Source organism: Lissotriton vulgaris, chromosome 5 (genome assembly GCF_964263255.1).
Source record: "Lissotriton vulgaris chromosome 5, aLisVul1.2, whole genome shotgun sequence".
Taxonomy (NCBI): domain Eukaryota; kingdom Metazoa; phylum Chordata; class Amphibia; order Caudata; family Salamandridae; genus Lissotriton; species Lissotriton vulgaris.
In genome coordinates this window covers 1,591,442,286-1,591,465,466 of record NC_141693.1, presented here as the reverse complement: position 1 = coordinate 1,591,465,466, position 23,181 = coordinate 1,591,442,286, and the positions used below count along the sequence as shown (strand labels likewise).

General features: G+C 45.9%; 1 protein-coding gene across 1 annotated transcript in view; it reads left to right on the top strand.

The window, feature by feature from the left end:
* The window catches only part of EFS (embryonal Fyn-associated substrate), a 78,177-nt gene that overhangs the window by 36,555 nt on the left and 18,441 nt on the right, over positions 1 to 23,181 (top strand). The window contains exon 3 of the mRNA XM_086923712.1: positions 2,070 to 2,198. Coding sequence (XP_086779838.1) covers positions 2,070 to 2,198 — 129 coding nt within the window. The remainder of the gene's footprint in view (positions 1 to 2,069; positions 2,199 to 23,181) is intronic.

The window sequence follows — 23,181 nt, the reverse complement described above, 5'->3', positions numbered from 1 at the left end:
GCGTCTTTCAAGTTAGGATTTTTGGCTGCCCATAGCCGCTCTTGAATTTTCTTACTTGAGCACTGGACGACCAATTGATCTCTTATGAGCTCGTCATTCATAGAACCAAACTTACACTTTATAGAAAGCTCTCTGAGTCTGGCCACAAAGTCATCTATGGTTTCTGACTCTTTTTGGCGTTGTGTGTAAAACTTATAGCGGTTCATGATCAGATTCTCCTCCTTTGCAAACCTGATCTCCAGACGATCAACTGCCTCCTTAAACTCATCAATATCATGTCCACCAGCACCAAGTGTGATAGGAAGGAATCTAAAAACTCTCTGCCCTTCCTTGCCCAGGGTGCTCAAAAGGATAGCCTTTTTCCTTTTGGGTGAAAACTCCTGTCCATCAAGCGCTTCCAAATAATTGTCAAACATGATGTACCAATCCTCCCAAGGTATCTCAGGTACACCAGGTTCAGGTAAGAACTGAGGGGGCAAAGTTACTATAAATTGTTGTGCCATGTTGACTTGATTATGCAGAAAAGGAAAGACAAAATAGTAAAATAACCTTGCTTTTCCACAACAGAACACAGTATTGAATTATAGTAACATACCTCTTGCTATACAAAAGTGTCCAAAACGATACCAGGAGTGTGGAACAGGAGTTTGGCTTAAAAGAGAAACAATCCGCTTTAAAAATGACGAAAAACGGCTGAATATGATGAAAAGGCAGGAGTTTGACTTAAAACGGTAAAGATTCCGCTTTAAAATAGCCCAAACCGGCTGAATTGCGGTGAAAATGAGGCTTGAATGGCAAACAGAGGATAAGATGGCCGCCGTTGAAAACGAGGCTAAAGGTGCTTTGAAAGCGAGGCTTGAAACGCACAAAGGGACGTCTCCTTGGTTACGCGAGTCAACAACGCTGCACGCGCGTTCACTGACTCACGCGCTGACTCCACTGGTGCGTCTCTGCGTCTCCCTCGGCGCCTCGCTGGTAACCAGGCACTGACGCGCTGACTCCGCTGGTAACCAGGCAACAGCTCCTCGTCACTGCGTCTCCCTCGGCGTCTTGCACTCACGCGCCGACTCCGCTTGTAACCAGGCAACAGCGCTCGAGGTCCTCGGCTGACGCGTAGACTCCCCCGGCGTCCCCGTGACAACAATGACAACTCTCGTGACTACCTCACCAGTCCGTCACGCGCCGGGCTCGACCTGCTGGGTTTGGATGACGTCAGCGCTGGTGCGCTCGAGCTGCAGTCCCCAAAGAAGATAAAATTGAGTAAATTACCACAACAGGTGTCTTCTTTGAAAACGGAAGGAGACCAAAAGGATGTCGACGAGACCAGCACGCTGTAGGTTCGTTTCTCGTTGAGGAAATTGCGCTAAAATCTGTTCTCCATCACAAATCTTGGAATTAGACATCAAGATGAGGTCTTCAGTGGTACTGGCCAGCAAGTAACGTCGCCAGAAATTGTAGTGTATGAAGTGAAGACCACAGATGCAGCAATAAGGGTTTATTGCAGAGAAGCAGAAAGAAGCAACCTCAACACAAGCTGGCCAGGCACAAACTGTCACCAGCTAGAACCCTAGAAGGAGACAGAGCCATATACATTCTGGAATGGATGACACAGGTAAGAACTGTGGTGGAGTAAAGGAAATAAAAGAAGGATAAATATACAACAGGTTTCTACACTCACTTGAGCTTTCCCCTTGTGTCCCAGTGATGTTTCTATGTGTAAATCTCCTTCCTCCTGCTATCTGTTTAGAAAAGAGCATCTCTTTTTACACTTGTCTAATGTGAGGTCTCCTTGTACGGGTCTCTTTCTTTGGTCCCCGAGGCTGTCTCGTCCTATGTACCGGGATCAGCCTGTGTCCCTCCTGCTGTGTTCCTCTCTGCTCCAGGGTTGTCATGGGTTGTATCCCTTTGTGGTGGTGTCTGTGTTCTTCCTCCCACAACTAATGCTTAGGATTAGGGAGCAAAGAGACCCCTGGCCTGGCCACCACGCCCTCCCTCCCTCTCTGCCTAGCTCTCCCCTATATACTCTCTTGCACAGACACCATTTCAAGCTTCCTTCTTTTGCTTCACAGGTGTACGTTGTGCCCCCGGGAGCAAGACTGTGCCTCTCGCCACCTCCACCTGCGGCTGTCTCATCCATGCAAGACGATATCTATAAAGTGCCTCGAAACGTGGCCAGCGTTGAGCCTGACCTTGAGGAGGTGAGTTCTTTGCATCCCCAGCAGATGAGTACCATTTGCACACACATACCCCCCAGAGTGGTGTGCATCCAGAGGCTTCCTGGTGCACACTTGCAGGAACAATGAAATAAATTGCAAGGCCCCCTCTGTTGACAGCGTCCCCCCAGTCTCGCATGCAGCCCAAAGCTTTGTTGGTTTTCTCTCTGGATTAGTGCTTATGGTTGGCCTCTCTGTGGCGGTTGTTATGTTATGAGTACTGTATCGTATGAGTAGCTCTGTATTTGTTGTTTTTGCAGCTTGGATCTGGTATATATTCACATGCGGTGCATACTCCGGCCATCTAGTATTTGGGTTGAAAATTCAAAATCATTTTTCTTTGAAAAATGTTTTCTGATCAAGGTAGGCATCAATGGGGAGTGTCTGTGATGAGCGTTGTCTCTCTCTCTGTTATTTTGTTCACAGCACAGGCAGTGGAGAAAATTCATCAGGGGGATTCTACACAAATGCAAAGGACACTGACTCCACTGCAGCCTTTTTTCTGGAATCCGTCAAGACAAGTCTATGAAATTGCGTGAGAATTTTACATTATGGGCTCTCAAGGCTGGAGTGCTACAGACCCATGGGGAGTATGCTGTGCGATGTTTGTGCTTGTAGCCAACGTTGCTTTGTATAGAAGGGTTCGTTGTTTGCAGCAGCCGCAGTCTACCAAGAGATCAGTGGATATCACTGGAGACCACTCCAGAGTCTGGGTCAGAAACATTGGGCCTGTTAACACATGGAGTGGGGAATTGACTCTGCACACGTAGTTCGAAACCCTTTTGGAAGAAGGCCACAGCACTTTGTTATGGTTTCACTTTAGGCAGGCCTTTAAGTGGGATGAAAAAACTGGGTGGTCTTTCAAAGGGGCGTGGCCGATGTAATTAAGGGCGTGGCGTAAAACATGTTACCAAAAAACTGTGCTTAGCATAGTGTGCCGCCCGACTGGTATATTGCTGCTTCTGTCATTGCACCCCGATGTACAGTGTAACAAGTAACATTATACCAATCACAAGCCAGTGCTATTGGTCTAGAGTGTCTTTGGAGTTACATCAAAGGCAGCGAAGGGTGGTACTGCTGCAGAGAGAGTTATTTTTCTCCCTGAGGGTGAAGGCAAAAATGGAGAGCCCAATGGGGACACCTGCTTTTTAGAACGGTTGGTGCTGAGCACTGGCAGGACCCGGCCCACTTAAAGCCCTGACTAGGGTATTTATTTTATTCCAAGTACTTTCTCTGTGGCAGTGCTCTGTTATCGATGCGTGTCCTCGTGGCAGTGCTGCACTTGCCCTTCCAGGGGAGTGCTATGTCTTCAGTCATGAGCAGCGCTTCTGGGGTATTGCTTTGTTGTGAGTGTTCGCTATTTACAGTGCTTTGTTGTGGGTCCCCTCTGTTTTGTGTGTTTTCAGAGTCCCAATCACCTCCTTGGTAGTACTTAGTTGTGAGTCCTTTCTCTCTGATAGTGCTAAGATGCGAGTCCTCTCTGAGGTAGTGCTTTGTTTGGACACCTCGCCTTGAGGTAGTTCTTTGTGATTTCTCTCTCGGGTTAGTGCTTTGTTTGAGACCTCCCTCCGGGGTAACGTGTTGTTGTGAGATCTCTCTCTGAGGGTAATGCTTTCTTTTAGTCCTCTCTCTTTGTCGCTTTGTTGTAAGATCCCTCTCTGCAGTCGTGTAATGTTGTGATTCCTTGCTCTGGGGTATGCTTTGTTGCGAGGCCTCTCTCTGGGGTAGTTCTTCAGTTTTGGTACTGGCTTATTGTGAGAGATCCCTAAGGTATAATGCTTAGCACAGCATAAAGTCTTCTGTTCTTTTTTATAGTCATTGTAACGGCCCACTCACTCGTGTCTTTTGACGTTTCCTGGGTTCAGTATTGTTCATGTTCATGTTTCTGAACGTGGGGGTGGGAAATATTTTCTAAAGATGGCAGATATTTTGTAGTGTGTTGTGGGCTTTCATTTGACTTCATCAGCAGGCTTGTCCTCCCTGCCAGTTGTGGTGCCCACAAAATGCATTTATAAACATTGGGTTTAAGCCCAACCAGTGGATGGCGGAAAGAATGAACAGCCTTCGAATCTAAAATAGTCTCCAGCCCCAAAACTATTGTGACAGATAAGTAACGTTTTGCTTAAAGGTTAAGTAAACAAGGTTTTATTCAAGCACGCAGAAGTGGAGTCCCAGCTGAGGAGTCGATCATAAACAGCCTTAAAACCCAAACACTCGAGTACATTATATCGTAACATTTCTCCCTCTTTGCACAAGAAAAGATGAAAGAACATACAACTCCTAATAAATGATGTGTAACTTAACTTATTGTCCCCCCGTCTTACATTAGTTGTCATCTATGCATCCGGATACAGCATCAACACTCCTCATTGATCTCAACAGAAATTGCATTTTCTCTTGATCCAACAGATGCCTCTCTCAAACAAAGATACTTTCTGTGGCTCTTGTGGGCCTGGCTGATGCTATCACCAGTGCTTGTGCGTCACCACCAATTTTCTCTAACAACTCAGAGCTAGACAATTTCATACCATTTCGGCACCACCCTCACCCAAGAACTGTTCAGTGTCATTCTCTACATTGTTGGAAGTATTGGATACGTTATTCGCTCTATTGAGATTCCACCACTTCTAGTTTTGGGTGCAAAGTAACTCTAACCGTCTTTCCAGAAATGAAATATTTTGTATTGACTTATGGGCTTTTTTACTCTAACAAGATCAACCGGTTTCAATTCAGTGGGTGCAATGCCCTGTTTTTTTTGTAGTGATACATTTAACATTTGTTCTGGTTCCTATGTAATCTGTCAGCAGTGATGCTCTTGTTGCAGCTTCGTACCATTCTTTAATTCTTCTTAAACATTCCATGCTGGGCACAGAATAGATTAATTTTGCTCCATTTCACCAGTGTTTCATTGGTGAGTGAATGTGATGTTCTTCTATGTGCCCAAGTCATAGTTTCTAGAGCATCATAGATAATAAAGTTAAATGCTATTGCCCACAGTATGCATTCTTTTTAAAAACAATTGACCCTTTTGGCTAAACCATTTGCTTGTGGGTGATATAATGCAGTACGTCTGCGTTGAATAACTGCCGCCATTAAAAATGATGAAATCTCGATCGACTTGATGTGCATACCATTGTCACTGATTTATAGTAGATGGAAAACCTTCCATAATGAAAGTTTCATTAAAACATTTGACACCCATAGTGTAAGCACTTTCAATGATCTTCCACTCTAACCGCTTTGAGTAGCAATCAGTTAAGTAACTAAATACCTATTCTCTGGTGGGGACCGTAAATATAGGCCCATAAACTCCATCCCTAACATATACCAGGGTCTATTATGAGTCACTGTAGGCCAACGGGGCTTAGTGTGTAATCATGGGCTTGTCCGCATTCCAACAAACTCCAAGCCTGAACAAGGATTTCAACATCTTTGTCCATGTCCAGCCTCAACCACCTTTTTAGGTCTCGCCTGTCGATGCGCATGCGCATCGAGCAAGGCGAGAGTATTGGCACTTATCCGCTCTTTATCCACACTGCAAGGAATCGTGGCGATTCTTTGCAGTGCACGAGAAATTTAAGCTCAATGCGCATGCGCATTGAGCTTAAATGCGCGTGCACATGCCCCCAGCCGCCTACTCTCTCACACAGCCTCCCCCAGCTCCGCCCCCTCACTACTTGATTGCACGGCCGCTAGGCCGTGCCTCCCCTACTCTCCTCCCCCCTCCTCCTCCTACTCTCCTCCCCTGCCTTCCATTCCGTGTCGCACCTCTCCCCTCTCCGCCCCCTCCCCTGCCCGCCCCCTCCCCTGCCCGCCCCCTCCCCTGCCCGCCGTGTTATTTCCGTTTGTCTCTCTCCTTTCAGGTATTCCCTTCCTGTATTCTTTTTCCTCGAGCTTTACCCCCTCCCCTGCCCGCCCCCTCCCCTGCCCGCCGTGTTATTTCCGTTTGTCTCTCTCCTTTCAGGTATTCCCTTCCTGTATTCTTTTTCAATGGCCTTCCTCTCCTCGTCCTTCCTTCCTCTTGCCTCTCTCCTCCGTTCCCGGTTCCCATGCTGCCTGTCCCTGCCTCCTGCCTGTCTTTGGGGTCTGCATGCCTCTCCTGTCTGACAGGGCGGCTGGAACTAGAAGGTCAGTGTGGATTAAGGAACAGCTGGTGTGTGCGCAAACAGCACTCGGCCTCTTCACCCCCCACCTCCGTGTTCAGGCTCACTGGGGCTGCAGTGCAAATCTGGGGAGAAACTCAGCGAGCACGTTCAGAGTGCCGCACGTGCTGTGCACAATTGCGAGAGACAAGGGGAGCGTCACACTCAGTTTTGCAATGTTACCGGTTTTCTGGATGACAATAAAATGATTAAGCCAGATTAAGCCATTTTAGATGCCTCAATTTCCTTTGTTGATTAAGCCTGAGAGGCTTAGCCTCAACCAGAGGGGTTGTTGAGACTTCACACACTGTAGGACCTGTGGTTTTAGACACAAATGTCGAGTTTTGGTTCCTCTCTGTACTGGCGGACTTAGGCAACACCCAGCTCAATGCAATGCTAGTTCAAGCATGTGATGTGGTCTAGGGGTGGGGTTGATGGCTTCTAATGGTGTGTTATCCGATGGCCCGGTTTCTAATCCTGGCTTCTCTATTCAAGCACATTGTGTGATTCTGAACAATTCATTTTTTTTCTCTAAATGATTAAATTCCGCTATTTGTCAGAATTGGGAGTGCCTTAAAGTGGACTACTAACCGCTAGGCCAATAGCCACAGTATTAAGAGTTTTATAAAAACACTAAACATCTACATGGATCATGTGATCCAGTTCAGTAGGGCTGGTCGAGCTCTGCAACCGAGACCTTCCAATGGTGTCATGCTGTGTTGCCATTGCTATAATTTTGTCATAGTCTTGGTTGTTGACACCTAGCTGTGGTTCGATACAACACTTGGGTTTGGGGGTTCTAGTTACAGCTCCATGCACTATTTTTATGATAGAACACGTAGCCATGAACCGGCCCACTATGGCATTGTTGAACACCCGATTGCGCTTGTACAAGAGAACATGGCATGCCGGTATCTCACTCACGTTTTCACAGGTCACACGTAATTTTAATATGAGACATCCCATACTGTAGCCACCCTCACTCACCCTCACCCTCACTCACCCTCAACCCCTCACCCTCAACCCCTCACCCTCAACCCCTCACTCTCACTCATCCTCACTCACCCTCAACCCCTCACTCACCCTCAACCCCTCACCCCCTCACCCTCACCCTCCACCCTCACTCACCCTCAACCCCTCACCCACCCTCAACCTCAACCTCACCCTCACTCACCCTCACCCTCACTCACCCTCACTCACCCTCACTCACCCTCACCGTCACTCACCCTCACTCACCCTCACTCATCCTCACCCTCACTCATCCTCACCCTCACTCACCCTCACCCTCACTCACCCTCACTCACCCTCACCCTCACTCACCCTCACCCTCACCCACCCTCACCCTCACTCACCCTCACCCTCAACCCCTCACCCTCAACCCCTCACCCTCAACCCCTCACCCTCAACCCCTCACCCTCAACCCCTCACTCACCCTCAACCCCTCACCCCCTCACCCTCACCCTCCACCCTCACTCACCCTCAACCCCTCACCCACCCTCAACCTCAACCTCACCCTCACTCACCCTCACCCTCACTCACCCTCACTCACCCTCACCGTCACTCACCCTCACTCACCCTCACCGTCACTCACCCTCACTCATCCTCACCCTCACTCACCCTCACTCACCCTCACCCTCACTCACCCTCACTCACCCTCACCCTCACTCACCCTCACCCTCACTCACCCTCACCCTCACTCACACTCACCCTCACCCTCACTCACCCTCACCCTCAACCCCTCACCCTCAACCCCTCACCCTCAACCCCTCACCCTCAACCCCTCACCCTCAACCCCTCACCCTCAACCCCTCACTCTCAACCCCTCACTCTCACTCATCCTCACTCACCCTCAACCCCTCACCCTCACTCACCCTCACCCCCTCACCCCCTCACCCTCACCCCCTCACCCTCCACCCTCACTCACCCTCAACCCCTCACCCACCCTCAACCTCAACCCCTCACCCTCACTCACCCTCACCCTCACTCACCCTCACTCACTCACCCTCAACCCCTCACCCTCACTCACCCTCAACCCCTCACCCTCACTCACCCTCAACCCCTCACCCTCACTCACCCTCAACCCCTCACCCTCACTCATCCTCAATCCCTCACCCTCACTCACCCTCAACCCCTCACCCTCACTCACCCTCAATCCCTCACCCTCACTCACCCTCAACCCCTCACCCTCACTCACCCTCAACCCCTCAGCATCACCCTCACTCACCCTCACTCACCCTCAACCCCTCACCTACCCTCACCCTCAACCCCTCACCCTCACCCTCACTCACCCTCAACCCCTCACCCTCACTCACCCTCAACCCCTCACTCACCCTCACTCACCCTCACCCACCCTCACTCACCCTCACTCTCACTCACCCTCAACCCCTCACCCTCACTCACCCTCACTCACCCTCACCGTCACTCACCCTCACTCACCCTCACCGTCACTCACCCTCACTCATCCTCACCCTCACTCACCCTCACCCTCCCTCACCCTCCCTCACCCTCCCTCACCCTCCCTCACCCTCCCTCACCCTCCCTCACCCTCCCTCACCCTCACTCACCCTCACTCACCCTCACCCTCAACCCCTCACCCTCAACCCCTCACCCTCAACCCCTCACTCACCCTCAACCCCTCACCCCCTCACCCTCCACCCTCACTCACCCTCAACCCCTCACCCACCCTCAACCTCACCCTCACTCACCCTCACTCACCCTCACCCTCACTCACCCTCACCCTCACTCACCCTCACCCTCACTCACCCTCACTCACCCTCACCCCCTCACCCTCACCCCCTCACCCTCAACCCCTCACCCTCAACCCCTCACCCTCAACCCCTCACCCTCAACCCCTCACCCTCAACCCCTCACCCTCAACCCCTCACCCTCAACCCCTCACCCTCAACCCCTCACCCTCAACCCCTCACCCTCAACCCCTCACCCTCAACCCCTCACCCTCAACCCCTCACCCTCAACCCCTCACCCTCAACCCCTCACCCTCAACCCCTCACCCTCAACCCCTCACCCTCAACCCCTCACCCTCAACCCCTCACCCTCAACCCCTCACCCTCAACCCCTCACTCTCAACCCCTCACTCTCACTCATCCTCACTCACCCTCAACCCCTCACCCTCACTCACCCTCAACCCCTCACCCCCTCACCCTCACCCTCCACCCTCACTCACCCTCAACCCCTCACCCACCCTCAACCTCAACCCCTCACCCTCACTCACCCTCAACCCCTCACCCTCACTCACCCTCACTCACTCACCCTCAACCCCTCACCCTCACTCACCCTCAACCCCTCACCCTCACTCACCCTCAACCCCTCACCCTCACTCATCCTCAACCCCTCACCCTCACTCACCCTCAACCCCTCACCCTCACTCACCCTCAATCCCTCACCCTCACTCACCCTCAACCCCTCACCCTCACTCACCCTCAACCCCTCAGCATCACCCTCACTCACCCTCAACCCCTCACCTACCCTCACCCTCAACCCCTCACCCTCACCCTCACTCACCCTCAACACCTCACTCGCCCTCACCCTCACTCACCCTCAACCCCTCACCCTCACTCACCCTCAACCCCTCACCCTCACTCACCCTCACTCACCCTCACCCACCCTCACTCACCCTCACTCTCACTCACCCTCAACTTCTCACCCTCACTCACCCTCACTCACCCTCAACCCCTCACCCTCACCCACCCTCAACCCCTCACCCTAACTCACACTCACCCTCACTCACCCTCACTCACCCTCAACCCCTCACCCTCACACAGTGCAATAGGTCTCGGAGCATTTGAGTTAGAGCTTTTAGAAATGTTTATGGCTTTTTTTTTAATTCTTTAGCATTGGCTACAGGAAACAAAAAGTGCTAAAGATTTACAAAAAAACCCATAAACAATTCTAAAAGCACTAACTCTAATGCTGCGAGACCTATTGCATTTCCAATGCTTGTTTCCTATGTGTCTTGCTTGTACCCGGCTTGTTAGCTTGCTACTTGCACAGTGGCACTAACTTTGCGTTTTAGCGCAACAAACTGTATTGCTCGGAAAGTTACTCTCATTTTTCTTTTCTAAATGCTGCAGATTCTTTTGTAAGCAATTGTTCGTAGCCACACATTCCTTACATACTGTGTGATATTCTCCAACTCTTGATTGCAACTCCCTTTTCCACTCATCCTCATTTTCCTCCATGACCTTAACCAATATCCACACTGAACATTATGCTTTCCTCAAGTTTATAGTGAACATTCTCCCCTTCTTCACAAGTAACTAGGGTAAACAATCTGTACATACTTTCCTCTTACCTTAAATGTGATGTATATCAAACTGGTACTCCTCAATGCAAGCAGCCAGGCGCATTAACTGTGCAGAGCTGACCTTTTTTTCAATTGACAAATAATGAATTAATGACTTGCAAATGGCTTCTTCGTTTCCACCGTCAAGTCACGGGCAAAGTCTCTTTTTTCACAGATTGAATCTTTACGTTCTGAGGTCTTTAGCGTACTTGAAGCAAACCTGATGCTAGTTTCTCGGTCTTTATCATGTTGACTTGAAACACCAATCCCACACGTGCATGAATCAACAGTAATGGTACAGAAGAGTTTTGGATTGAAACACTGCAATGCCTGGGAAGACAGCTATTTTTTTTACATCCTCAAATAGATTTTCTTGGATTCGTCCCATATAAAGGTTGTGTTCTTTTTTTAACCCTCATTTTAACCCTCTCCATCAGCAAGGTTCTTAATGAATTTCGAATACTGCTCATAAAAACCTAAGAATATTAGTTGTCCTTTGTTAATGTGCACAGGAACTTTAGTTTTAGGTTATAGCCTCTACCAGATCCTTTATTGGAAGGACACCACAGCTAGTTAATATGACTCCTAAATATTCTTTTTTCATCTTTTCAAATTCTAATTTCGCCTTTTGTAAAGTTAGCCCGTCTTCTCTTGGTATCTCTACACTCAAAGGCAATTTGATGCTCTGCCCCATTATTTTCAAAAAATAAAATCATCTAGAAATACTATTATACTTTTAAGTAAATTGTGCATACGTTGTTGGAATCCTAACCAAACCAATGCCGGCCCAAAGGAGTAATAAAGCAGGTAGGATCCCAAAACTGCTTTGTAAATCTACCTAATTCGCTTCCTAAATTTAAAACGCTGAAAAGCTTTGACTGACGCAGAATAGCGCTCAACTCTACTTGCATGCAGTAACTGCAGATGAGAACCATGCCATCCGTGCACCTTTTTTTGTGTTGGAATCATTTTAATTTTCCATCTTCAGTACAATTGTTGGTAGCGGCCATTTATGGTTCAGCACAAGGATCAAACTTCATTTTCAAAGCTTATAATTGATGACATTATTACCATTCTGTGCTACACATATCTTACCATTTGTACTCCTACCATGAAATGTTATTGTGGTCCAAAAACATTCATAAAAAGTGTCATTTTTTGACACCCAGCTGTCTACCTTAATGCTGTATGAGTTTTTACTCATTTGTTCTTTTTTTGTGACCCACACAAATCCTCGCATGTAGTTCAAATGAACTTATTCACATAAGATGTAAAGCGCTCTGATACCTCTGGGTCTAGCTAGCACTATATGAAACTCTGAAATAAAAAATAAATATATTTGCCCATTCTTTTCTAAATACATCGCAGTCGGTACTAGTGATCGTGGAGCCTGAATCAACCAAACATTCTGTAGATTGTTTTGAATGTTCAGTGTACACATGATTTTCTCACAAGATTGATTCTTTACCAATGAAACTAGATTATCCACATTCTCTACCATATCTATAACCTTATGCGCCATCAATATTTTGGATTTAGCTCTGCTTTTGCAAAGTGCCCTTTGCGCCCACGCTTACCAAATCTTTTCTGAATATGGAACAAAACTGTAGATTTTTGGTTTGATGACTGTGTCCACATTTGCTGCATTCCCTCGACTGAGAGAGAGAGAGAGAGAGAGAGAAAAATGTCTTTATTTAGACCATAGTCTTTTAAATAGTACACAACACAATCGGGATCCAGATAGTATCAACAATCTAAATTCTACTGCGTGATAAATAGTTAAAATACTTTACATGTTAAAAGAAGGTGACCCCCTCGAAAACGTACAATTCTGTAAACACAATTTACAAAAATCTCTAAATTCCTAAAGAAAATTCATGTTAGTGGGAGAGCCCTAAAAACATTTAAAATCAATGCCGCTCTTCAGTTTCTCCATTACAAATTCTTTTGTGGCCTTCAGGAATTTTCCCAATCCTATTGCAATTTCCAACAAAGGCATATTTGTAAGTAAAGAAACTGTTTGAGCACGCAAATTTATCTTATGTGATAAAAATATTGGGCGTAAAAACAATTTCCTTATGGCAAGGACAAATGTGCAATCCAGCAATATGTGCAAAATGTAATTTCTTAGTCCTAGCCCACAATTACCATCTGAGCCAATCAATGCAGCCTTTATTTTTCCGTCTATCTTCCAAGGGTTAATCCCAACGCGGGTCCCTAAGATTTCATATCTTAACCCTTGGTTGGGCATAATATCCAAATACGGAAACCAAGCTTCATTTGCCCATGAGTTTTTTAGCCAATAGACCGATTTTTTTATTTTTTTTCTCTAACATATAATCAAGGTCCAGTGCCCTTGAAACAGACTGCCCTTGTTCCCTAAGTGTTCTCTTTGTAAAATCGACCACCAAGGAGTGCAGAGAGAGTCTCACATTAAGGCGCCCTGCTACTTTCTGGAGGATTCTTCTCACATCCTTTGCCCAACAGAGGCTACTTGTTTGAATCTCCTCTCTACACCATTGTGAGACCTTCTGTACAACTCCTGGGTCCTGATGCTTCCAAAATCATAACAGGACCATTTGGGACTGCACACTCCAAGATGTTAACCCTAGTTCCATTCTGATTGCTTGAATCATTGTGCAGCTAGGTAAAGACATTCATTTTTTTTTTTAATTTTTCCTTCTTCCTGATCCCACCTATATTTACCACTCCGGTATAAAACCTCAGCCCTGTACAATACTTGCGGGGGGTTCTTTGCATATAATGCCTTTAACAATGGTCTGTGTGACATATCGCCATATCCTTTATTTAGGTTTTTTAGCCCGCATACGGACGAAAAAGCTTCTGCTTTTAGAGTCACCAGGTGAGTGCGCCATTTTAGCGCACTATCAAACCAGAGGCCTAAGTATCTATATTCTTTAACTGCCTCCAATTTGTCGTGGCCTAAAAACCAATTAAAATTCTTATGGCTCTTCCCAAAACATACAACCTTTTGTTTTTTCCATATTTACTGTCAAGAACTTTCTATCACAATAATGTTTTAAAACATTTAATTTCCTTTGGTGTCCTATTTCTGTTTGATCAAGGATCACTAGATCATCAGCGTATAGCAGACAGGGCACTTTGTGACCACTCATTCTTGGGCTTGCGCTTCTTTCAACTTCTAATACCGCAGGGAGATCTGCTAAGAAAATTGAAAATAACAGGGGTGCCAAGACGCAACCCTGTCTAAGACCATTCCCTATAGTAATCTTATTAGGTAATGACCCCTGCATGTCTCTAATAACCTGGGCCAAGTCTCTCTATGTCCAACTCTTAAGATAATCAATAAACCATCCGGGATTCCGTATTTTATCATGTCTTCCCAGTGTCTATTACGGTCCACAGAGTCAAAGGCTGCCCGAAAATCGACAAAGCAACAATGCAACTTCCCCTTTTGCTCTATTGATTTCCGGGCCAGAGCCCATAGGGCAAAACAAAGATCTATTGTGGAATGGCCTTCTTCAAATCCACCTTGTTCAACAGGGATGATTGATCCCTCTTCTGCCCAAGTTTTTAACCTACCTAATATTATTTTAGAATAGATCTTTTCACCAATATCAAGTAGGTTAATTAGTCTATAATTCCTGGGTGCGTGGACATCATACTCTCGACTGGTCAAAAGTATATTTCTTCAAATAATTTCATTAATTCGGTCTTCTTTCATATTTCCTGTGACTTGTTCAAAACATTTGGATTGTGTTCAGTCTTTTTTGCAGCTGATACGGTTTGTTAAAGTTTTAGATTCACAATGTCAACAATATCTCATGAAGTTTTTTAGTGTAAGCGTGACACATGATTTGATGCCCTCTCATCCACAAAGTTTTTGTACTAGCAGCTTGACACACAAATTCTGAGATCCGGTGCATACTGGTCTAGTGACTCTTGTTGGTTACACATAAGAGCCGTTTGTCCCTCTGCCCGAATACTAGGTTCTGAGATGAAATACTTTTCAAGACATAGACCACTTTATATATGTCCAGCACAACTTTTTCATCTTCATTTATTTATTACATTTGTTAGGCCCACGAATCATCCCCGAGGGGATCTCTACATGCCGTTCGTGTGGGAGCAAACTGTAGTTAAAACTACTAAGAAGAGTCAAGTTTTCAGAAGTTTTTGAATGTGGTAAAGTCTGTGTATGCTCGGATAGATAAGGGTAGCCTATTCCAGTGATGGGGGGCCAATAATGAGATGGAGCCTCAGAACCTCCCCGTTCTGATACGTTTTGGGCATAGTAGCAATAGATCAGTCGATCTAAGCTGCCGTGCCGGGATATAGTTGTAGTTTCTTCCTCCGGTAGAGAGGACCCTTCCCCTGCAGGGTCTTACACACCAGGCAGAGTGCTTGTATTCTGGCCAGTGATTGAATATGTTTTGCCCTTTTCTGCCTAGTCAATAAATAAAGATGACAAACTTTCTCTGGGCAGATTACTTTTCACGATCAACGGCTGTTAAATAATTGCTGAATGTTCTGTACCCGTTTTCCATTTCTATTTAGGTTCCACAGGAATCTGTAAGAAAAATGGTGGTACACTTAACCCATGAATGTTCTATATGACCAATGTCAGCAGAAAATAAAAGCAAGCGGTTAATACTCATTCGGAAATTGGTGTTGTAGCTCTTCAGATGCCATGAACAATATAAATGCCACAGCACTACTGCCACGTGGTGCACCACATATAACACATGGAGTGAAAAAGTGTGGTTAGTAAATACTATGACCGTGTACCCCTAGCAACATACAACACCTTTTATATATTTCAAATGATCGCATCACATTATGGGTTGTATTCAGTAACAGATAGACAGACAGAGAGAGAGAGAGATTGAGAGAGGGAGGTTGAGGGAGGGAGGTTGAGGGAGAGAGAGAGATTGATTGATTTGTTCCATCCTTGCATGCATGTCTGTCACAGAGAGCACACTGTTCTACAAACCGCTTGCTAGCAGTGCACGATTCTTTCCTTAAGATGAGCGAACTGATTTCAAATGCAGCTTGATCCTCTACGGAAGGCATTTGTATTTCTTTAGCCTTTAGGACTGCTTTTGTCTAGAGGCCCCACTTCCAATACCTCCTAACCATGCCATACGGCCAAGCTTTTCCGGTATGTTTTTCTGGCCCTAATGCATGTTCTGCTGTGGGGGTTGCATGATGCACTCCGAAACTTCGCCTGCAGCCAGTGGGACCCATGATAAGGAAGGGTTGCATGGGTACTTCTCAGGGGTGCAACCAGACGTGAACTTTGGAGGGTCCTATAAGGTCAACCAAAGGAGGTGGGGCTAACACTTCAAACAATGGGGTGGAGCTATCCTTAGAGATAATACAAGAAAATAGAATGCAAAGTTGTGCATTTTACACATTGGTAAAACCCAATACAATTAGAGCAAACATGTTTTAGTGGATTTGGCAATGTTAATAGACTACTGGCAGAAATATTTAAAACGGGGAATGAGTGATTTGACAACTAAAAACCAAGTTCTACAGATTTCAATGCAAAGCACAATAGAACTTGTTTTAACGAAGTTAGTTCAACCCTACAAACATTTTTGACATTGATCTGCAAATTCCTTCTTTGAAATGACAAAGAGCTCATGAAATATTTCAAATTCCATCCTCAGAAAGACGCTTTTGTCAGTCTGTTAGCCTAGGGGTCGTTTTCAGTCTGGTCATGGCGACGTTTTAACATATACTTCTTTGTTTGAAGCTGCACACATGTACTTGTCTCAGAATATGGATTTTACTGGTTTAAAGTACTTGATTCTGAATGTTTGGCTGGCAAGTTTAGTGTTTGATCACTAATCCATCTTCTATCCCCCCTGAGAGTGAATAAGTGCATGCCCACCAGTTGGCAGTATTACCACAGTTAAATTATTCTATCAGGAATGAGTGCTATCCTAAATCCAAATAGCTGTTGTGGCACCCCACTTTAGGTTACTGACCCAACTCAATGGAGGAAGCAATGAGGCCTAAGCAACGCACAAAAAAAAATTGATGCCTTGAGATAAATTTGCAATGAATGATGAATTAGCATGCAAAGGATACAAATATTCCGTCAAGCCATTGAAGCCTGTAGAACGTGTGGCTGATAGGTAGAGTCTTTCAAAGGCGTCACTCCAGCAGAAACAATCCCTCTTAGTGGCACATGCTATAATAACAAGGATACTTTCATTAATTTTCTGACCCCCCCCCCCCCCCCCCCCCCCCCCAGCACATAAAGTGTCAAATCAACTAGAATATCCATGCTTTTTCAAAATCCAGCAAGGGCAGTGTGCGTTATCAAATGTAACATATGTTACAAATTGCTCCTAAATCCCTTAGAGAGTGGCCCTATTATTCTCTATAATGGTTGCTCTTAAATATCATGTTAATTATAGCATTTAACCTGATGGGGGTAGAGAAATGTACAATCTTGAGTGGGGTACAAGAGAGACACCAGGCAGACAACATGGTGACAAGTTTGTTATTGTAACACAGGAACTAGTAGTGCACAAAGTAGTGTTTTCGTTGTACAATGCAGTTCTGTTAGTAAACTATTGTACACATTAGTTGAGCTGTGCTCTTTTTGCCAGACTCGGGCTTCGTTGAACTGCAGAATAAGGTTTTTAAAGCATTTTGCTACAGATCTTCACTAGTTTGAAGAGGTATGACACAGTGGTGCAAGCCCTTCATGAGGGCGAGTGCAGGTGTTCTGTCTTTGCATAAATGCCATCTTTGGGAAAAACTACAGAATGCATACATTGAACCTAATTCTACACTGGTTTTACAATGCTCGCTGAGAAACGGGTCATAGAAGCATTTGCTTTAGGTGGCAGCAGTATACCTTTGATTGGATAAATTATATGTTCAGGCTTTACAAAGCTGAGCTCTCTCTCATTCTACCCATCGATCAGACATCTGAGGTATCCCTCGGTTAACAATGCTTGCTTACCAAGTGGAAAGAGCCACAACCCATCATTTCTCCTCGACTGTTTGCTAAAATTGTCACTGGCCCTGAGATTAGCTCCTGAGGGCTCCCTTTAAATATACTGAACACCTATTAATGCAAGCTATGAGTTGGGTTGAGTTGTTGCTTTATAAAGTGCAAGAAATGTCCTAAGGCATCTTGGTGCTAAACTGACAACACCAGAAAAGATTAAAATAATCAATAAAATAGAAGGTGGAGTGTATTCCAAATAGAGGAAGCAACAAGAGACAAGGAACATCACCCATACGCGCCCCCACAAAAAAAGAGACCGTTGTGCTGCCATCGTTTGAACACATGGAAACCTTGTAAATGGCTGACTCGGGAAGGCCAGCGTAGCAGGTATTGTCATAGTTTATTCAAGAAAAGATGGTAGCTTTAACCACCCAAGCTTTCAAGGAACGCAGAACAAAAAGGTTTTCTTCAAGATCGTCATTTTGCGGTAACAGGCCGACACAACTGCAACAGCAGGATAAGGAAGGGGAAATTCCATCATTGTAATCTTGTCTGACTACATTCAGAACAGCCATAGGGGTAATGTTGGTGCCTAAACTAGGCCTTTTCCTACTTCAACTAGCATCTACCAACTGGTGCTCTTCAAGATGCTTGGAAAGCCATAACTTCTCGTACATTTTTGCGACTACTGGCCAAAGAAGGATGAGCCTGTAGTAAGCTTCTGCCTTGTGGTCCAAGTCTGACTTCTTCAAAAGGAGTTTGACGAGCCCTTTCGTCCACCCACTAAGTTCAGTGGCAGATGAAAACTGGTGTTCAGGAGGAAGGTAAAAGCAGGCGTAACAACCGCAGATAAGGATTCAGGTAGAAAAAGTGGCACATTAGGTGGGATTAGTGACCTGAAACTGAGACTAGTGGATAGTAAGCTATGTACATGTATGGATATTGTCATGCGAGAAGCACAAAGACTGATTTTGGAGACAAAAGGCAATGGTTCCTGGGGACGTAGAATTGGGATTATAATTCGTGCACACTGTAATTGCTGCTACTGTGGTGTCGGGTACTGGTTGGGTAACAGAATTTACTTTGGCGTTCCCCGCCTTGGAATGAAGGCTAACATGTTGATTCGGTGTTTAAAACCCTGATCACCGCATGTTTTGATTTAGATTTCCTCAGGCCTTTTTCTGATTAAATCTTTCAGTAGTAAATTGTAGAATGTGGTAACTAGTGCAGAGCTCAGAATTCCTATCTTTGTGCAAATATCCATTTGTGCGTGCATCAGACTTTAAAACAAAACTTTAACTCTGGATCCAAGTATTTATGTTTATAGAAAGCAGGGATTGTATATGACATTAGAGATTTGCCTAACTCTGTTTTGCCATTGTTATGATCTCACAGAGCTGTAAGTATTGTCATTGTATTTATTCATTGCTTCATACATTTAATGAAGCACCATAGTGCATTTGTAGATGGGAAGCATGCTACTCAGAGTGGCGCAGATGGATTATTGATTGTCATAAGGTCTGTAATGGTAGGTTTTTTTTGTTATGCATCGCGACCAGAGTTCAGCACTTAATACTTTTTGTTTCTATGTCTCTGTGTGAATTTGAAGAGAAAATGAGTGAGAGAGGTTTTTAAGCATTCAATTCTCATTGATGGATAGAAATGTGTGAGTGTACTAGACCTGGCAACTTTTCGGGTGATTCCCCCAGTATTTTTGCTTCTGCCCTTCTGTTTTTGTCTGTGTGCTGAACTTCATTTTTGCTTGTTTTAGGACTCTTGGCACTTTAACACTGCTAACCGCTGCTTAAGTGCATGTGCTCTGTAATTAAAGCGTGATGGCTTTTGGTTTCTCCATGTTTGGCTTATTTGACTTACTAGTAAGTCCCTAGTACAATGCACTGTGTGTTCCCAGGAGCTATAACTCAAATGCTACTAGTGGGGTGATTAGGCAGAGAGAGCCTGAGGCACGAGACACAATGAAAAAATAAACAAAACCTCCTATACCTGTAAATGGATTTTGGATTACCTCAGTGTTTTAAATGTGCGGGATCATTTGGGAACAATTTACCAGCCTTTTTCAACTTTAGAAATCTCGATCTATCGATCGATCGATCCATCCATCCCAGAAAGGATAATGCAAACCTTTGGCTGTCTCTGGCTGAAAGGAAAGTGGGAGTGTCTCCTGTTCTGTGAAGCCAGGGGGAGGCAGACATTGAAAGATGGAAAAACCAATGTCGCCAGGGTGCATGCTACCTCAAAAAAATGTAAATGTGTGTAATTGGTTAATCAGCAAATCCAACTGCTGCTAGGAAGCCAGTGGATTGATTTAACTGATGGAGTCATTTGATGTCTCATGGTGACTACGTTTCTTTCATTTTTAAAGTGTATGTAAAGGTGTTATCAGCTGAGGTCTGAACTATGTTCTTCTATTAGGATGTTATAAAAAGGTTTGCACGTCATACAGTTAGCGTGCGCATTATTAAATGTATATTTTAGAGTCTTCTTTTCTCTTAAACACTAAGGGCCCGATTTAGTCTCTGGCGGGCTCGTATTCTGTCACAAACATGACCAATATCCTGTCCATTATATCCTAATGCACTTGTAATAAAACGGACCATCTGTTCGTCACGTTTTTGATGGAGTATTTAGCTGCCAGGCTCTAAATCCGTTCCTTAACCTCCTTGCGCATTTCATAGGCAGCCTATCTTATACTGTGTGCAGTACAATTTCAAATTAATCAGTGCTTTCTGTCTCAAGCTGGGACCTTGCAGCACTATAAACACCCGTCACTATTCCCTAGCAGCGCACCGACCAGGATTCACTTCCGGCTGAAGCTTTTTTAGTCCAGTGGTCGTAGTGCACCCGGTCCTAATGCAGTCCTGGAAAACTGACCATCTGCCTCGGTTTAGTTTGTCAAGTTGTCAGTGCGGCTGCACTGGACCCCTAATGCCCCTGGGTACTGGTGCCACTGCCCCTGCTGCACTATTGATTTCTACCCCCTGTGGGACCAGCGATCCGTCTCCCGCCCAGTGCAAGGCTGGACACTACCTGGGTCCTCCGTGCCCACCTAAAGTTGCCAAATTAAGGCAATCCACACGGCAGCGTCGGTCAGCGAGTGCCTTGAGCCCGCTCGTCCATTAGTGAGCGACAGCGCTCCACGCCTTCACTCGGTGCCGGCTAGAGCTGCTGTTCCGGCTCACCTCCGAGTAGAAATGAGGTCTGTCTTCATTTCCAGCTTGCTCTGGATACGAGACGACATCTCCGGCACGCGGGCTCATGGGCGCCTCCAAGCAATAGCCAGGGGTAAGGTGCAGCCCGCGGGGTCACCGCAGGGCCTGGGCACACTTCCTGCTGACCCGAAATAACCTCCTGTGCCGAGGAAGCGCTGTGCACAAGCCTGGACGACGGCCATGCTGCTGTTTTATCGGGCGTGTCGGCTAGGTAAGGCCGCGGGCGCTCGCCAGGCAGTGGAAGCGAGCTCAGCGGTGCACGCACCCTTCTCTTCCACGGGGGCACTGCTGAGGGTGCCAACTGGGGTTACCCTTCACTGTCATGCGTCTTGCCGGCTTAGTTTGTTTATTGCGCTATCTTTATAGTGCCGATCTGCTACTGGTGTAGTGTCTAAGCGCTAGGGACGGTCTTCAGTTTGAAGTACTATTATGAGGTCTGAAAGTGCGACTTTTTGCGTGGCATGAGTGTATTGTGTGCACGTGTTAGTGACATGCCTTGTATTTGACGGCATTGTATACATTGGTTTAGGCGTGGCAGGAGTGTTTTGTGTTTATGTTGGTGATCTTGTATGCACATGTGTTAGTGACATGCCTTGTATTTGACGGCATTGTATACATTGGTTTAGGCGTGGCAGGAGTGTTTTGTGTTTATGTTGGTGATCTTGTATGCACATGTGTTAGTGACATGCCTTGTATTTGACGGCATTGTATACATTGGTTTAGGCGCGGCAGGAGTGTTTTGTGTTTATGTTGGTGATCTTGTATGCACATGTGTTAGTGACATGCCTTGTATTTGATGGTATTGTATACATTGGTTTAGGCGCGGCAGGAGTGTTTTGTGTTTATGTTGGTGATCTTGTATGCACATGTGTTAGTGACATGCCTTGTATTTGACGGCATTGTATACATTGGTTTAGGCGCGGCAGGAGTGTTTTGTATTTATGTTGGTGATCTTGTATGCACATGTGTTAGTGACATGCCTTGTATTTGACGGCATTGTATACATTGGTTTAGGCGCGGCAGGAGTGTTTTGTGTTTATGTTGGTGGTCTTGTATGCACATGTGTTAGTGACATGCCTTGTATTTGATGGTATTGTATACATTGGTTTAGGCGCGGCAGGAGTGTTTTGTGTTTATGTTGGTGGTCTTGTATGCACATGTGTTAGTGACATGCCTTGTATTTGATGGTATTGTATACATTGGTTTTGGCGCTGCAGGAGTGTATTGTGTTTATGTTGGTGGTATTGTGTGCACATGTGTTGGTGACATGCCTTGTATTTGATGGCATTGTAATTAGAATTACTGCCTACTTTTCATAGCGCCTGAAGCATGTGGGTGCACTTATTCCCAAACTGACCGCCAGTTAATGGTTTGGTCTGGACTTGGCATACTCATTCCAACACTATATGCACATATTTCTAGTGCGGGTAACGGTGATCTGGGCTTCTGTCTGATTTTGGTTGTGGGATGGCATAAGCCGCCTCCAGGGAGTCCAGGCCTGTGACTCAGGAGTGGTTCAAGGAGGGAGAATAAATGTACGTACGCCAATACAACGCACTCCACATATCATCATTACTATAATGACCAGCGTCCACTTTACTTACACCTTCCCAACTGTTCCTGGTTGCAAGCGCACACCCATAACGGCAATGTCTGCATTACTTACAGCAGTTGTTGGTGGGCTGGGGAGGCAGTCCTTGTTTTCCAGGCAGCTCCTGAGATCAGGGCTCGTGCGATATTCTGGGCTCCCACTTTTGGGAGTGAGGATCCCGTCTCCTATCTCTGGGCTGGGTTTCATGGTCCATATTTTGAGTGTTTGTTGAATGTGCTTGCTAGGAGTGGTGATTTGTTAGATTTTCTTTCTAGGGTGGTACTTTGTGGTAGATTGTTTCTGTTGGCAGGGTTGGGGGCTTAAGCCTCTGGGGTTAGGGCTTTGTTCTGGTTTGTCTCTGCATTTGTGCTTGCATATCATAGTTCTTGGGGCATTGCGTAGATCCCTTCTTGTGAGTGGTGATTTACGGCCCTCTACTAATGAGGTGCTTGTGTTGCTCAATTCCAGTGCCATCTTGTTACTATGCTTCTCAAGGACCTTTCTGCCCCCCCTGTGTTCTTCACTCCAGTGTTCATTTGGGGAGATGCAAAGTTTGGGATTATAGCTGCCATCATTTTCTTCCGATTCTGCTTGGCAGAGGGAGATGAGACCTAGAAGCTGATTTGTGGTGTCTGCAGCGCGTGAAGGTGTGGGGACACTTGAGTAGGTCAGACCAGAAGAAAGGGGTGACTGTGGAGAGATGCTCTTCCGACCATAGCTGTAAGTTGGTACCACACAGCAGAGGCG